Below are 17,675 nucleotides of genomic sequence, written 5' to 3' on the forward strand. Positions count from 1 at the left end.
TTTTGAGAGACGGTAGCTCTCCTCAGTTTTGTACCAGTTAGATATCCGCTCGCTCACTTGTCCATTCCATCTGATTTTCTTGAGGCCTGTTCCGGGTGTTAGATCTGGTTGATATCTGTGTTGTGGTTTGGGCAGAACAAAGGGTAAATCACACACGAGGGATAAAGGTAGATGATCACTTTCAGCTCTTGCTGTAATGGTGAATTTTGATATCCTAGGGATCAGGTCCTGGGAAACAATGCAATAATCTATCGTTGACAGTTTGTGTCCTGACCAATATGTGTATTGACCAGGATAATCTCCTTGTATAGCCCCATTCAGTAAGTGTAGATTCTGCCTGTAGGCCATCTGTGCTAAATGTAGTCCCCCAATGTTGCATGTCTTATCGTAGGATGATCTTATCATTAGGGGTGGGATAGTTTCCATTTCTGGAGGCCATTGGTGAAAATGTGCGTATAGGGCGTTGTCGTTAGGGCCCACTCTTGCGTTTAGGTCACCAGCTAGTAATATCATGGCTGACGGGTGTTGTCTCCTCCATTGCACCACGTGGGCTTCCATTTCTTTCCATAGTTGTTCTACTTGTAGGTAAGTATAAGTTTATGCATAGCAGTATTACCCACCACCCTTCTGAGTAATACCCCTCCCCACCTTCTCACTATATAGAAGGATCTGGCAACTTCTGTTTCAGTGTATCTGAAGAAGTGTGCATGCACACGAAAGCTCATACCAAGAACTAACTTAGTTGGTCTTTAAGGTGCTACTGGAAGGAATTTTTTTTATTTTAATTTAAGCTCTGGAGGCTTGGTGACATGCTGATTTGCAATGTTGCATATCTCATTAAACATTTCTTCCCCAAAATTTACCACAATTGGATATGTCCACTACAAGTGCTTATAGTTCCTCCTGTCCCCACACCCTTACCAGGACATAGGTGAAGTATGTTTATGCATAGAGGAAAGTTTAACTGGGGTTATGCACCATTTCTGCATTATCTTCATTATTGTTTCCTTGATGCTGACTGAGATGGTTCTAAATTACTTTTAATGTTGTTTTTAATGCTGTTACCCACACTGGGACCTTAGGGTGAAGGGTGAGTAATAAATAAATTCATCATCCTCATCATCATCATCCTCATCATCCTCATAGAATCATAGAGTTTGAAGAGACCACAAGGGCCATCGAGTCCAACCCCCTGCCAAGCAGGAAACACCATCAGAGCACTCCTGACATATGGTTGTCAAGCCTCTGCTTAAAGACCTCCAAAGAAGGAGACTCCACCACACTCCTTGGCAGCAAATTCCACTGTCCAACAGCTCTTACTGTCAGGAAGTTCTTCCTAATGTTTAGGTGGAATCTTCTTTCTTGTAGTTTGGATCCATTGCTCCGTGTCCGCTTCTCTGGAGCAGCAGAAAACAACCTTTCTCCCTCCTCTATGTGACATCCTTTTATATATTGGAACATGGCTATCATATCACCCCTTAACCTCCTCTTCTCCAGGCTAAACATGCCCAGCTCCCTTAGCCGTTCCTCAGAAGGCATCGTTTCCAGGCCTTTGACCATTTTGGTTGCCCTCCTCTGGACACGTTCCAGTTTGTCAGTGTCCTTCTTGAACTGTGGTGCCCAGAACTGGACACAGTACTCCAGGTGAGGTCTGACCAGAGCAGAATACAGTGGCACTATTACTTCCCTTGATCTAGATGCTATACTCCTATTGATGAGGCCCAGAATTGCATTGGCTTTTTTAGCTGCCGCGTCACACTGTTAGCTCATGTCAAGTTTGTGGTCAACCAAGACTCCTAGATCCTTTTCACATGTACTGCTCTCAAGCCAGGTGTCACCCATCTTGTATTTGTGCCTCTCATTTTTTTTTTTGCCCAAGTGCAATACTTTACATTTCTCCCTGTTAAAATTCATCTTGTTTGTTTTGGCCCAGTTCTCTAATCTGTCAAGGTCGTTTTGAAGTGTGATCCTGTCCTCTGGGGTGTTAGCCACCCCTCCCAGTTTGGTGTCATCTGCAAATTTGATCAGGATGCCCTTGAGTCCATCATCCAAGTCGTTGATAAAGATGTTGAATAAGACCGGGCCCAAGACAGAACCCTGTGGCACCCCACTAGTCACTCTTCTCCAGGATGAAGAGGAACCATTGATGAGCACCCTTTGGGTTCGTCAGCCAGCCAGTTACAAATCCACTGAGTGGTAGCATAGTCAAGACCGCATTTTACCAGCTTCTTTACAAGAATATCATGGGGCACCTTGTCAAATGCCTTGCTGAAATCAAGGTAGGCTACATCCACTGCGTTCCCTTCATCTACCAGGCTTGTAATTCTGTCAAAAAACGAGATCAGGTTAGTCTGACATGACTTATTTTTCAGAAATCCATGCTGACTATTGGTGATCACAGCATTCCTTTCTAGGTGCTCACAGACTGTTTGCTTAATGATCTGCTCCAGAATCTTCCCTGGTATTGATGTCAGACTGACTGGGCGATAATTATTTGGGTCCTCTCTTTTCCCCTTTTTGAAAATAGGGACAACATTTGCCCTCCTCCAGTCTGCCGGGACTTCGCCTGTTCTCCAGGAATTCTCAAAGATGACTGCCAGTGGTTCTGAGATCACATCTGCCAGTTCTTTTAATACTCTTGGATGCAGTTCATCTGGCTCTGGAGACTTGAATACATCTAAACTAGCCAATTATTCTTGTACTATCTCCTTAGTTATTCTGGGCTGTGTTTCCTTTGCTGAATCATTTGCTCCAAATTCTTCAGGTCGGGCATTGTTTTCTTTATCGGAGAAGACTGAGGCAAAGAAGGCATTGAGGAGTTCAGCCCTTTTTGTGTCCCCTGTTTGCATTTCACCATCTTCTCCTCTGAGTGACCCCACTGTTTCTTTGTTCTTCCTTTTGCTACGAACATACCCATAAAAGCCTTTTTTTTTGTTGCTTTTAAGCTCTCTAGCAAGCCTGAGTTCATTCTGTGCTTTAGCTTTTCTGACTTTGTGTCTACACGTGCTGGCTATTTGTTTGAATTCCTCTTTGGTGGTTTCCCCCCTTTTCCATTTTTTGTACACATCCTTTTTTAATCTTAACTCAGTTAAAAGTTCTTTAGATAGCCACCCTGGCTTCTTTAGGCACCTTCCATGTTTCCGTCTCATTGGTATTGCCTGAAGTTGTGCTTTTACTATCTCCCTCTTAACAAGCTCCCAGCCATCATGAACTCCCTTTCCTTTTAGTATTCCTGTCCATGGGATCTCACCCAGTGCTTCCCTAAGTTTTATGAAGTTGGCTTTCTTAAAGTCAAGAAATTGAGTCCTAGTATGCTTGGCTGCTCCTTTCCGCTGTATAGTAAACTTCAGAAGAGCATGATTACTCGCGCCTAATGATCCTTCCACTTCTACCCCACTAACCAGGTCATCAACATTGGTTAGGACCAGATCTAAAATGGCTGTTCCTCTTGTTGCTTCTCCCACTTTCTGGACAATGAAGTTGTCTGCAAGGCCAGTGAGGAATCTGTTTGACCTTATGCTCTTGGCTGAGTTTGACATCCAACAAATATCCGGGTAATTGAAGTCCCCCATTACTACTATCTCCCTTCCTTTTGCATGCTTGGCCATCTGTTCCAGGAAGGCATCATCTATGTCCTCCGATTGGCTTGGGGATCTATAGTAAACTCCCACAATGAGGTCTCTGTTATTCTTCTCTCCCTTAATTTTGACCCAAATGCTCTCACTTTGGCTTTGAGGTTCTAAATCCTGGATCTCTTCACAGGTATACACATCCCTGACATATAACGCCACTCTTCCTCCTTTCTTGTCTGGTCTGTTTCTCTGAAATAGATTGTATCCCCCCATTATTACATTCCAATCGTGGGACTTATCCCACCAGGTTTCAGTGATGCCTATTATGTCATATTTAGTTTGCTGTACCAAGAGCTCAAGCTCATCTTGTTTATTTCCCATGCTTTGCGCATTAGTGTACAGACATTGAAGTCCATTAATCATTCCCCCGTGTCTCTTATTTAAGGATTTTTTCCTCCCACCACTAGGTCTGCGTGCTGTTTGCTCCATTTGGTCTATGACATTTGGATGATCATCTTCATCAATTGATAGACTCCTACCTTCAGGAGCACTGTCTCCCTCCCCTACATTAGTCAGTTTAAAGCCCTCCTGATGAGGTTTCTGAGATTTTTGGCAAAAACATTCCTCCCAACCGTTGTGAGGTGCAGCCCATCGCTTGCCAGAAGTCCATCTTCAAGAAACTGCAGTCCGTGATCTAAGAATCCAAACCGTTCCTGTTTACACCATTTGCGAAGCCAGCTGTTCACTTCCACTATTTTTCCCTCTCTCCCTGGGCCACGTCGTTCAACTGGGAGGACAGATGAGATGACAATTTGTGCATTTAGTTGCTTCAGTTTCCTGCCCAGAGCCTCGTAGTCTCTTTTGATCTTCTGGAGGCTATTGCTTGCAGTGTCATTGGTTCCCACATGAACCAAGAGGAAGGGGTATTTGTCAGTGGGTTTTATGATTCCTTGCAGTCGTTCAGTTACATCTTGGATCTTAGCCCCGGGGAGACAGCACACTTCCCGAGACATCTTGTCAGGCCCACAGATCACTGCTTCTGTTCCCCTCAGTAGGGAATCCCCTATCACCACTACACACCTCCTCTTAGGTTTGGTCGGGGTTCTTCCGTGAGCTGTCCGTTCCAAGGTCGCCTGCACATTCCGTGAGGACTGACTTTGCTGCTCGTCTTCATATACCTGATCGACTGTAATGAGGGAGAGATCCTCAAATGGAGTCTGCTCTTCGTCTCCCATGCTAGGGGAGAGGACCTCAAAGCGATTGTGTATTTCTAAACAATCAGAGCGAACCTTGGGCCTCCTACTTCTTTGAGTCACGTTTCTCCATATATCTGGCTCCTGTGTTGGTGAACTAGCCTCCTTCTCAGGGGAGTCCCCTGTCTCCTCCTTGGTGGAGACGGTGTGCTCTGTTGCTTCCAAGAAGAGCGCCAGCTCTCTAATTCTTTGGAGCGTAGCTACACGTTCCTCCAGTTGCTGGACTTTGCCTTTTAAGAGGGCAATCAACATGCAATTGCTACAGGTAAAGCTGCCTGCAACCTTTGGCAAGATGGCAAACATTGCGCAGGAACCGCAGGCGACTGCAGCTGTTCCCTCCCCCTCCATCTTGAGAACGTGTTGTTGGGGGTGGCTGCAGCGGTCCTCCATCATAAAAAGCATGAAGACGGGACAAATAACTCCCCCCACAAAAAAACCTAGGTCTCCCCCAACAAACGTTTGAGACTAGCTCCCCTAAATCTAAAAGATGGATCAAACTGCACATGCCGCTAGGCACACACCGCTGCCCTGCAAGCTCTGATAAGCTCCTCCCACAGCTAATTACCTGCCTCAACAGAAACCCTGCCCCCTCTGACCTTTGCACAGGGAGAACAGCTAATCAGCCACAAAGAAACACACACACACACACAAGAAAACCCTTTTTGCTCCTTCTTCAACTGCTGCCCTGCAAGCTCTGATAAGCTCTTCCCACCTCATCATCGTCTATTCTGTGTTCCCAGCAGGGTATTCCAGTGGCGTGGCATGAGGGGGCACAGGGGTGGTTGCCCCAGGCCCAAAATTGTTACTTGCGCAAATGTTGAACACCTGGTGCTGCCTCAATACAGCTTCACGCTTCCACTGCTGGACTCTGCAGAAAATGGCTTCTCCATGCGAACCAGGAAGTGACCTCTCCAGACAATGGAACTACTCTTCTTTTCTTGTGTCTGTGGCTGTGAGCTCCAGGGTGACGCGGATGCCATTAGGCAGTTGAATGCACATGCATACTCCACCCGCTTCCCTCCCTTCTCCCCTTCCATGCAGCCCTGGGTGCTGATAACCCATGCTACACCACTGGGGTATTGTAGGAATACTGCCTCTAATTTGAGATGTTCCAATTGGCTAAAGTCAGTAGGTAATACCAGTAGCTGTCATGGCTAAAAGGAATTCAGCCCTATGGTAGCTGAGAAGCCCAAAGTCCAGCAGAAGCTAGGAGGTTGGCTTATCTAATAGTGTATCCACACAACAATTTCAGCGATCGCAAGAAAATCCTGCCCATGCTATCTCTTGGCCTGTTGGCTGTGCCTTCAGTGAATCCTTAGAAGCTCCCAGAATTCAGCCATCACACCGCTGCCCCGTTGCTGCTTTAGTAGGTGTTGTGGCTTGCCAATACCCACATTCATAGAATTGTAGAGTTGTAAGGCACCTCCAAGGCCCACCTAGTCTGCCCCCTGCAATGCAGGAATCACAGCTAAGTGGCCATTCAGCACACTGCAGCTGGTTCTCATCAGCTGTTAAGTGGCAGCCACCATTGACGGCTTCTTATGAGCTTCTCCATCAATTGCTGTGTGCTGGTTGCTGACCTGAATGGGGGTCTCGGTTGACCCATGGAGTGAAGTTTTCTGACTAAACTTATTTACACAGCACATAGTTGAACTATGGAACTTGCTCCCACAGGAGGCTGCAATAACCAACTAAGGTGGCTTTAATAGAGGAGGAGAGGGCTATTAATGGCTACTAGCCAAGATGCGTGTGCTCTGCCTTCGTGGTCAGAGACAGCCATGCTTCTGAACACCATTTGCTGGAAGCTGCAGGGAGGGAAGGTGCTCTTGTGCTTAGAACCTGCTTGTGGGTTTCCGACTGGGGCCTCTGATTGGCCACTGAAGAGTTGATGCTGGACTAGATGGGCCCCTTTAGGCCTGATCCAGCAGCAAGACTCTTCGGACATTCTTATGCAACCTCCAGGTCCAGAAGCAGTATATCTAGATTCCTCGGTTCTTTGGGGTATTTGGCCATTGTGACAACAGGATTCTGGACTAGATTGGACACTGGCCTGATCCAACCAGGCCCTTCTTCTGTTCTCAGCTCTTTTGTTCTTGTTACTTGCTGCAGGCCACAAGAGAAAGAAGCTGAGAAACCTGAAGATGCAAGAAGAAGGGGAAGCAGCTGGCTACTCCAGCCCTAAAGAGGAGCAAGCTCTGAAGATGACCATGACACGCATTGGGAGCCTGGAGCACCAGCCCATTTTCCTCCATGTCCTGAAGGCTACTGAGCCAGGGGTGATGTGTGCTGGCCATGACAGCAACCAGCCTGATCCCTTTGCTGTCCTCTTCACCAACTTGAATGAGTCAGATGAGAAGCAGCTGGTGCATGTCTTGAAGTGGGCCAAGGCCTTGCCAGGTAAGAAGCAACTCTTGCATTCTCCCTCTCCCTCACATGCATCTGTTCCTTATCAGAAGATCAGACATCACAGAAAACAGTGCAAAACCCCATCTCCCTTCGTGTTGTGGTGCTTATTTGGGTTGGGTCTCTCTAAGCCTGATAAGGTGACCATCAGTGCATTTATACTGCATCAACTATATGCCTTGTTATGCTGACTTGCATCACTCTCAGCCCGAGAAATTTGGGTTTGTCCAGCTTCTTTAATGGAAGGTCCTTCCTGCTGGCCTCTCTTATTTACAACTTACAAATGGGACAGGTTTTGTTCAGAACCACAGTGTTAACTACTGTTGATTATTCAGAATGAGTAGACAGCAAATATTTTCATACCATACAATTTGCACCTCTTTTGTGATCTGCATTCCATTACTGGCAATTAAAGAGATGCTCTTTCATTATCTGCAGTTAAAATGACTGTCAGGAAGATAGCAGAATGCAAAAATCACATATATTAAGAAATGCATCAGTATAAAAATATATAGAGAGAAAATGCTCCTAGATACACAGGGAAGCTGGTCTGAGCTTTTTTAGATAAAGAGTGGGAGAACAACATTTAGTAAGAATTCAGAACTCAAACTATCTAGAAAAACACCCACTTCCCAGAATCTGTTCCTCAGATCGAGAACGAATTAGGTCCCAGGCTTGTCTGAGAGGAGAAAATGTTTTTGCCTCTCTGTCTACATGCCTTGGTTTTTGATTGATTGATTGATTGATTTGATTTATTACGGCCATTGGCCCATATCCATGCCTTGGTTTGCTTGCTTGAGCTTCTGGGTGTGTGACTTGCAGGCACTTTTCACCAGCACTTCTGCTCTCTGCCTCAGACACACTTTGTGAGTTGCCTTCTGGGCTCCTTGTTGGGGGACTTGCACAAAGAACTCAGGTGTTCAGAGTTGTCTCACCTTTCTGCCATCGTTTGCTCAAGTTCAGTGGGCTGGGTGTGGTTGTGTTCTCATTGTATGTCTGTAAGAATGTAGGTCGCACTTGGAGGAAGAAGGTTCACTGACGTGCTTTACTGGGCAGGGATAGATTGCTGGGAGACATGGGTTGACTACAATGGCAGTGAACGTTACATGGAAGCTAGGCTAAGCTTGCCTTCAAGTGTCCATTCGACAGGGGGAGCTGGTGGAGTGTACTGGTTAGAGTGCTTGACTAGGTCCTGGGAGAGACCAGGGTTTGAAACCCCACTCAGCCCTACTCAAGTAACAGTCCAGTCGGCTTCTGTAGGTCCCCTGGGGGAGGGCACCCTCTTGTCCTTTGTCTTGGGAAGCAAGATGTCTTGAGCCAATGATGGCTCTCTGGTGAGACAATGTGCATGACAAACATGTCTGAATTCACACATTGTATGACCAGGTGCTCTGCCTCAAACAGCAAGGAATTGCTTGCGTTTGGCTTCCTTGGCAATGAGAGATTACTGGGCAGATGGGCTTTTTGTAATTTCTAGTTTGTTTTGCAAATCTCCAAATAGAGTGTTGGGTGTGCTCCACTCAGGCAACAGATCTGTACCCTCACATCAGATCACCAGGGAAAGATGCCCATCACTGCAGGACACAGCTGCCCAGCAGCCGACTCTCAACTATCTCTCCCTCTCTCTCCCTTTCTCTCCGTCTTCTTGTCTGTCCCCAGACTTTCTTTCGTCCTTTCACAAATAAATAAGAAGCCATAGTGGATCAAAGACCCACCTAGTCCAGCATCCTGCGGCCCAGCAGGCGCCTGCAGGGAACCCACAAGCAGGATTCAGTCCTCAGAGCCGTCTCTCCTGCGGTGTCCAGCAGCTGGCATTCAGAAGTCTTACTCCTTTTGGCATCAGAGGCTCATAGCCATCAATAGCCTTTTCTTCCATTTGTGTAATCTCTTTTCAAAGCCATCCAGTTGGAGGCCATCACTGCCTCCTGCGAGAGAGACTTGCACAGTCGAACTGTGCACTGTAGGGAGAAGGATTTCCTTCTATCAGCCCTGAGCCTTCTAGCATTCAGCAGCTTCACTGGAGGTCTCCGGGTTCCAGTGTTAGAATAGAGGGAGACAAGGTTTTCTCTGCCCACTTCCTCCAGGCCATGCATAATTTAATAAAGTCCTATTATGTCCTTCTTACTCAACTTTTCTTTTTTAAACAATTATGTTTATTAAATTGTAAGAAACGAAAAGAAAAACAATCAGCTGTCAAAACATTGTTATTGTTTAGTCGTTTAGTCGTGTGTGCCTCTTCATGACCCCCTGGACCAGAGCACGCCAGGCCCTCCTGTCTACCACTGCCTCCCGCAATTTGATCAAACTCATGCTGGTAGCTTCGAGAACACTGTCCAACCATCTCGTCCTCTGTCGTCCCCTTCTCCTTGTGCTCTCCATCTTTCCCAACATCAGGGTCTTTTCCAGGGAGTCTTCTCTTCTCATGAGGTGGCCAAAGTATTGGAGCCTCAGCTTCAGGATCTGTTCTTCCAGTGAGCACTTAGGGCTGATTTCCTTAAGAATGGATACGTTTGATCTTCTTGCAGTCCATGGGACTCTCAAGAGTCTCCTCCAGCACCATAATTCAAAAGCATCAATTCTTCGCCGATCAGCCTTCTTTATGGTCCAGCTCTCACTTCCATCCATTACTACTGGGAAAACCATAGCTTTTACTATACTGCCCTTTGTTGGCAAGGTGATGTCTCTACTTTTTAAGATGCTGTCTAGGTTTGTCATTGCTTTTCTCCCAAGAAGCAGGCATCTTTTAATTTGGTGGCTGCTGTCACCATCTGCAGTGATCATGGAGCCCAAGAAAGTAAAATCTCTCATTGCCTCCATTTCTTCCCCTTCTATTTGCCAGGAGGTGATGGGACCAGTGGCCATGATCTTCGTTTTTTTGATGTTGAGCTTCAGACCATATTTTGCACTCTCCTCTTTCACCCTCAATAAAAGGTTCTTTAATTCCTCCTCACTTTCTGCCATCAAGGTTGTGTCATCTGCATATCTGAGGTTCCGGCAATCTTAATTCCGGCTAGGGATTCATCCAGCCCAGCCTTTCACAGGATGAATTCTGCATATAAGTTAAATAAGCAGGGAGACAATATATATCCTTGTCGTACTCCTTTCCCAATTTTGAACCAATCAGTTGTTCCATATCCAGTTCTAACTGTAGCTTCTTGCCCCACATAGAGATTTCTCAGGAGACAAATGAGGTGATCAGGCACTCCCATTTCTTTAAGAACTTGCCATAGTTTGCTGTGGTCGACACAGTCAAAGGCTTTTGCATAGTCAATGAAGCAGAAGTAGATGTCTTTCTGGAACTCTCTAGCTTTCTCCATAATCCAGCTCATGTTTGCAATTTGGTCTCTGGTTGCTCTGCCATTTCTAAATCCAGCCTGCACTTCTGGGAGTTCTCGGTCCACATACTGCTTGAGCCTTCCTTGTAGAATTTTAAGCATAACCTTGCTAGCGTGTGAAATGAGTGCAATTGTGCGGTAGTTGGCGCATTCTTTGACACTGCCCTTCTTTGAAATTGGGATGTAGACTGCTCTTCTCCAATCCTCTGTCCACTGCTGAGTTTTCCAAACTTGCTGGCATATTGAGTGTAGCACCTTAACAGCGCCATCTTTTAAAATTTTAAATAGTTAAGGTGGAATACCATCACTTCCACTGGCCTTGATATTTGCAGTGCTTTCTAAGGCCCATTTGACTTCACTCTCCAGGATGTCTGGCTCAAGGTCAGCAACCACACTACCTGGGGTGTACGAGACATCCATATCTTTCTGGTATAGTTCCTCTGTGTATTCTTGCCACCTCTTCTTGATGTCTTCTGCTTCTGTTAGGTCCTTACCACTTTTGTCCTTTATTATGGTAATCTTTGTACGAAATGTTCCTTTCATATCTCCAATTTTCTTGAACAGATCTCTGGTTCTTCCCATTCTGTTGTTTTCCTCTATTTCTTTGCATTGCTCGTTTAAGAAGGCCTTCTTGTATCTCCTTGCTATTTTTTGGAAATCTGCATTCGATTGCCTGTATCTTTCAGTATCTCCCTCGCATTTTGCTTGCCTTCTCCCCCCCGCTATTTGTAAGGCCTCAATGGACAGCCACTTTGCTTTCTTGCATTTCCTTTTCATTGGGATGATTTTCCTTGCTGCCTCCTGTATAATGTTGCAAGCCTCCATCCATAGTTCTTCATGCACTCTGTCCAGCAAATCTAAATCCTTAAACCTGTTCCTCACTTCCACTGTGTACTCATAAGGGATTTGGTTTAGATTGTATCTTACCGGCCCAGTGGTTTTTCCTACTTTCTTCAGATTGAGCTTGAATTTTGCTATAAGAAGTTGATGATCTGAGCCACAATCAGCTCCAGGTCTTGCTTTTGCTGACTATATAGAGCTTCTCCATCTTTGGCTGCAGAGAATATAATCAATCTGATTTCGATGCTGCCCATCTGGTGATGTCCATGTGTAGAGTCGTCTCTTGTGTTGCTGAAAAAGAATGTTTGTGATGACCAGCTTGTTCTCTTGACAGACCTCTATTAGCCTTTGCCCTGCTTCATTTTGATCTCCAAGGCCAAACTTGCCAGTTGTTCCTTTTATCTCTTGATTCCCTACTTTAGCATTCCAATCCCCTATAATGAGAAGAACATCCTTCTTTGGTGTCACTTCTATAAGGTATTGTAAGTCTTCATGGAATTGGTCAATTTCAGTTTCTTCAGCACCAGTAGTTGGTGCATAAACTTGGATTACTGTGATGTTAAAAGGTCTGCCTTGGATTCGTATCGAGATCATTCTATCATTTTTGAGATTGCATCCCATTACAGCTTTTGCCACTCTTTTGTTGACTATGAGGGCCATTCCATTTCTTTTACAGATTTCTTGCCCACAGTAGTAGATATGATGGTCATCCGAACTGAATTCGCCCATTCCCATCCATTTTAGTTCACTGATACCCAGGATGTCAATATTTATTCTTGCCATCTCATTTTTGACCACATCCAACTTACCAAGGTTCATGGTTCTTACATTCCGGGTTCCTATGCAATATTTTTCTTTACAGCATTGGACTTTCCTTTTGCTTCCAGGCATATCCGCAACTGAGCGTCCTTTCGGCTTTGGCCCAGACGCTTCATCAGCTCTGAATCTACTTGTACTTGTCCTCTGCTCTTCCTCAGTAGCATGTTGGACGCCTTCTGACCTGAGGAGCTCATCTTCCAGCGTCATAACTTTTATATGCCTGCTGTCTTTGTCCATGGAGTTTTCTTGGCAGGGATACTGGAGTGGCTTGCTGGTTCCTCCTCCAGGTGGATCACGTTTGGTCAAAACTCTCCACTATGACCTGTCCATCTTGGGTGCCCTGCTCGGCATAGTTCATAGCTATGTCAAAACATTATTATACACTTTAAAGAAACAAATTAACTCTATGAAAGGTTGGCAGCTAATAAAGTGCTTAAAGAAGGGGGGGGATGTAAAACAAAAGTAGGTAATTATTATTTTAAAAAAGAAAAAGAAAACATCATCGCCACAGTGTATACCGTGCCCAAATCATTTCCACCAGGCAAGGAAGTTTGTCACTCAATTCTCTCATAATTGATTATTTCAAAATTAATTTTAAAACGTATACATAAAAATTCAAGCATCATTTGCTATATATATATCATGTGAAAAGGAAAGGAAAGCCTACGCTGACTGAACCTGATTTCATACCAATACTTGTACTGTACTTGTAAATATTATAAAATCATACCACATGACAGTAACATTATCTTTCTTAGACTGAGCTCAGCTTGTTTGTTAATTTAATTTTTTAAGTAACACTTGATGGCAATTTGACAGTGGAGAGATCTTTCCAATGCCTAACTTAAGAGCCCTTGCAACTTGTAACAGATGTCCAACTTCTTTCTAAGCTAAAAACCCCCAAATGTTGTAACCTTCCCTTATAGGGGAGTCATTCCATCCTATGTTCATTTTGGTTGCCTTTTTCTGAACCTTTTCCAGCTCTACAACATGCTTTTGAGGTATGGTGACCAGAACAGTACACAGTATCCCAAATGTTCCTCCAGTTACACCAGCTTCATAGAACAATACTAAAGAGATTTCCCAGCTAGTTAGGTAGCACTGAGAAAACAGGTTTTTGAAAAAATCCTGATCCATTAGGAAACAATTTCACTGATGAAGGAATGGCTGGATAGTGGCCTAATAGCATTTTCAGGTGCACAGTTAAAGCACCTTAAAAAGTTCTGTGTGACCTCCAACAGTCTCTCAAGTGGACTGGAATGATCTCTCAAGTCTGTCTGAGGGACAATGATGTTGTTACACCGCATCCCATCTCTGAGAAGTGAGAAACTTCCTGTGCTTCCCCAGGGTTCAGTCTCCTTGGAATGAAGCTCAGTGGAGACTGTGGTGTCTTTAGGATATATGGTTTTATTTACACATATGTAAATAAAGGGACAGAAGAGATCACAGCTTTAATACCCCAGCAGGCCCTACTCACAACTTTGGATCCATCACAGAGCAGACAGATCTCTGTGTCTCCTGTTTCCAACTTAGCTCACACATCCCTCTTTCTTTCTTTCTTTCTTTCTTTCTTTCTTTCTTTCTTTCTTGCGTTTGCAAAGTAAAGGAAGGATTGAACTCTGATTAATAAGAATACACACAGAGGCTTGAACCAGCAAGACTCTGGGAAGGGTGCGTATAATTGTGTCTCTCTGTGCTTGTCCGTTTTTGAGCCCCCTCGCCCAGGTAGTTTTTATTCACAAAAGAGCTTTTTACAGAGTGTTCGTAAGAACCAATCAGATTTCTTCTGAGCATTTCCACAAACCCACGTGGGGAGAAAGTTAATCTATAAACACTAGTTATCCATGCATACTTTTGGGGTAAATAAGTTGAGAACTACAAAGGGGAGCATCTGGCAACCCCGGTGGTAATAAACAAGCAATACACATGATAAGGAGGGTGGCCAGGAGTCATTATCACCTTAATGTGAGATCTGCTTCCTGGCCCTAAGATTAACATCCTAAGATTACCTATTAGAAAACTACAAAGACGAAACTGCCCAGTCTTTGAGGACACAGGACGCCTGCCTGTCTAAGTGTGTACGTGATTCGTGAAGAGCAAGGGGAAATGGGCAGCAGAGGCAAAAGGGCATGAAAAGGGCACGAATGTAGAATCTTATGGGATTTAATCAGAAATTATCGTCAATATATCAAACCCAGTCAACACAATGCTTTCATCGTGGACACGATGGCTTGATGTATATTTTATAATTCCTCATGGTAATCCCATGTGATCCCTCCTTCCTTCCTTCCTTCCTTCCTTTCTTCCTTTCTTCCTTTCTTCCTTCCTTTCTTTCTTTCTTTCTTTCTTTCTTTCCTTTCCCTTCCTTCCTTCCTTCCTTCCTTCCTTCCTTCCTTCCTTCCTTCCTTCTTCTCCTCCTCCTCCTCCTCCTCCTCCTCCTTCTTCTTCTTCCTCCTCCTCTCTCTTTTTCTCTCCCTCTGCTGTTCTCCAACTTAAAAGCTAGTTGGAAAGGCCCACCCATTTGTTCTACCACACAGAGCAACTGCTTTGGTTATGTTCATCACAGTGTTTTAACTAGCCAGCCAAAGCCATTACCTTGCCAAGGGGACTGGTTTGGCAAGTTCGCTCTCATACCTTCCACCCATACAGATGCAAGAACAAAGAATTGGAAGCAACTCAGGGCATCATCCAGACTGGAAGGGTCCAACACATAGTCCAAGGGCCACAAGCAGCCCTTGAGGCCTTTTTTGGGAAGGAGGCATGAGGGCTCTGGCAGGATCCTAGAGTCCCCCCGCCTCCTTCCCAAAGCCTAGTTAGTGTTTTCCCAGTTTGGGGAAGAAGGTGGGAGGGCTCTGGAGTCCTATTAGAGCCTTGTGCCTCCTTCCCAAATCCCAGAGCCTCACTTGGCAGCTTTGATACGGTTGCGAGAGGGCTGGCTGTGTGTCAAATCTTGCCTCACTCCCCCCCCTCCCCATGCAACAAGGTAGTGTGCAGCCTGTGGGTTCCATGCCAAAGTACTCTTGCAGCCCACTTGGTATGAAAAGTTGGGCCACCCTAATCCAGTCTGCCCCCCTCCCCAGCTTGCAACAATTTTGATTTCCAGTGGCAGTCAATGGGCCTTTGGGGGGGGGTGCAGCAGGAAAATAGAGGGAAAGAAAGGAAAAGCTGAATCCTGATCAGATCTGAGGAATTAAGAACGCTTGCATTACTGCAGCTGCCCTGCTTGGCCGCTTCTCATTTTTAGCACATCAGAGAGGTGGAATGTCAGCTTCCTGGAGCTTAGCAGAGAGTGAAAGTTGGAAACACCTCTGTCTCTTCTTTGTTGAATAAAGACACAGGGGAGGACTTGGGTCCTGAACCACAACCCAGTGCAGCCTAATTCATAATTACTGGGCACAATTAAGCTAATGAAGGGTTTTAGTGTTCTACACAGTCTGGTTAGTTTGGCTAGATGGCCACTTCCACCATTTTCATGAGCTTTCTGGCAGTGGAAGAACTTTGGAGAATACCTTTTGCCCTATAGCGGGGGAGGGGGGGAGCACAAGTCTCCAACTCATGAAGTTAACCACTGTGGTGGGTGGATGAGAGGGAAATTCATTCTGTCCACATTTTGATGTGAGCCTAATTTATGCTTTCCTAAACGGAAACACAACTGCCCTTCAAAATTTGCACTTCTCCACACATTGTGATATAGTTCTCAAAAATGGGGAAAGCGCACACACAAAATGCATGCACAAATGTAATATGTAAATGTGTTATATGGGGAGGAATTTCTTGTAAAAATGTGTATACAGTACATAACAACAGTACAATTGCATCATACATACATTTAATTGTGTGATTTCAGCCATACGCAGTTGAAGGCTGAGTGCCTGAAATCGCACAGGAGGCAGAGAGCTCCAAAGCTGTTTTTGCTAGCATTTTCACAGAGTGGAAAGAGCTTTTTAACTCTCTGTCTTGCTTGGGGGCTCTGGGATGCTTTTATGGAAACTTGGGCAACCCCATAAGATCTTGTGAGAATCACCCAGAGCCCAGTAAGCATGTCAGAGAGCTTAAAAAGCTCTCCATCTTGCTTGGGAACAAGGCCTCCTTGGCTCACAACCAACTTTGGAAAGGTAAGGATGGTCACTTGGGGGCAGTTCCAAGAGAATGGTTCAAGTATACGAGATTTTGCATATGCTTGCCATCCTCATATCGTACCCACAATGCAATACTGTACTAGACAAAATTGTATAAAAACAAGTCTGTTATACAAAAAATGAATACAAAATGTGTGCACATTGCCATGCAAACTTTTTGCACGCTGACAGATGAATGGGGGAAACTAAACTCAAGACTGGAAAACTGAGGAAGGGAGAGAAGTCAGAATTTATGTGTCTTAGTCTGCTCCTCTGACCACTATGCCAGAAGGGTAGCATGGTCAATTGGGTGCTCTGAATGAGGTTGTACACTCTCTATCAAAAGCTGCTGAGAGATCAAGAAAGAATCACAAGGCCATCCTCTTGTCTTCTCTCAATAAAGATCAAAGCCAATTCAGTTCCATAACTGCACATAAACCCCAACTGAGTTGTCCTAAATGGATCAGGATAATCAGTGTTTCATCCAAGTGTTTTTGCAGCAACTGCATGGCAACCCTCTGCATCGCTTTCCCAAGAAAGGGGGTCTTGGTGACCAGACAGTAGTTGTCAGAAACCAGTGGATCCACCGGGATCGGATTCTTCAGGTGTGGTCAAGTCACTGCTTCCTTCCAGAAGTTTGGGAGCACTCCTTCCCACAAGGATCCACTGCCACATCCTGGTTCCACCAGTCATATCCCCATGGCAGGCTTCAGTCATCTAGGAGGGAAAGGCACTGAGAGAACACATGGGTGGCCGCTTCATTACAAGCAGCTTGCTCAATGCCATCAAGAAGCATCAACTGAAACTGATCAGCTTTGCCCTCAAAGTGCCTTGAAAACAAGTCACAATGGGATTCTGGAGCGTCTAACATTCCATTGCCTGGAGCATAGGAGCCAACTCCTAGGAGCCGAGGCCCTTTTGGCCCCCTAATAAAATATTTGAGGGGGCTTGCCCCCCAAGTTGTGTGTGCACTGAGTCATGTGATCAGTTATGTGGGGTGGGCTTACTTGCCCCCCCAATATTTTATGCAAGTTGGCACCCCTGGCCTGAAGCAGAAGTCAACAGATCCCAGACATAAGAACACAAGATGAACCTGCAGGATCAGGCCAGCAACAAACATAGTCCAGCCTCCTGTTCTGACTGTAGCCAACCAGATGACTGCAAGCTGAGTGGAAGCACTACAGCTCTCTTCCCCTCCTGTGGCTTCCAGCAGTTGGGATTCAGAAGCAACAATGCTTCCAGCCACAGAGGCAGAACATATCCATCATGGCTAGTAGATAGACGTATCCGCTGTGAATTCACCCAATCCTCTTTAGAGCCACCCAAGTTGGTAGC

General features: G+C 45.3%; 1 protein-coding gene across 1 annotated transcript in view; it reads left to right on the forward strand.

The window, feature by feature from the left end:
• The window catches only part of LOC308459845 (androgen receptor-like), a 121,637-nt gene that overhangs the window by 61,744 nt on the left and 42,218 nt on the right, over positions 1 to 17,675 (forward strand). Inside the window, exon 3 of the mRNA XM_080975582.1 lies at positions 6,935 to 7,222. Within this exon, the coding sequence (XP_080831708.1) occupies positions 6,935 to 7,222 (288 nt within the window). The remainder of the gene's footprint in view (positions 1 to 6,934; positions 7,223 to 17,675) is intronic.

Source organism: Podarcis pityusensis (assembly GCF_964106645.2).
Source record: "Podarcis pityusensis genome assembly, chromosome: 12".
NCBI lineage: Eukaryota > Metazoa > Chordata > Lepidosauria > Squamata > Lacertidae > Podarcis > Podarcis pityusensis.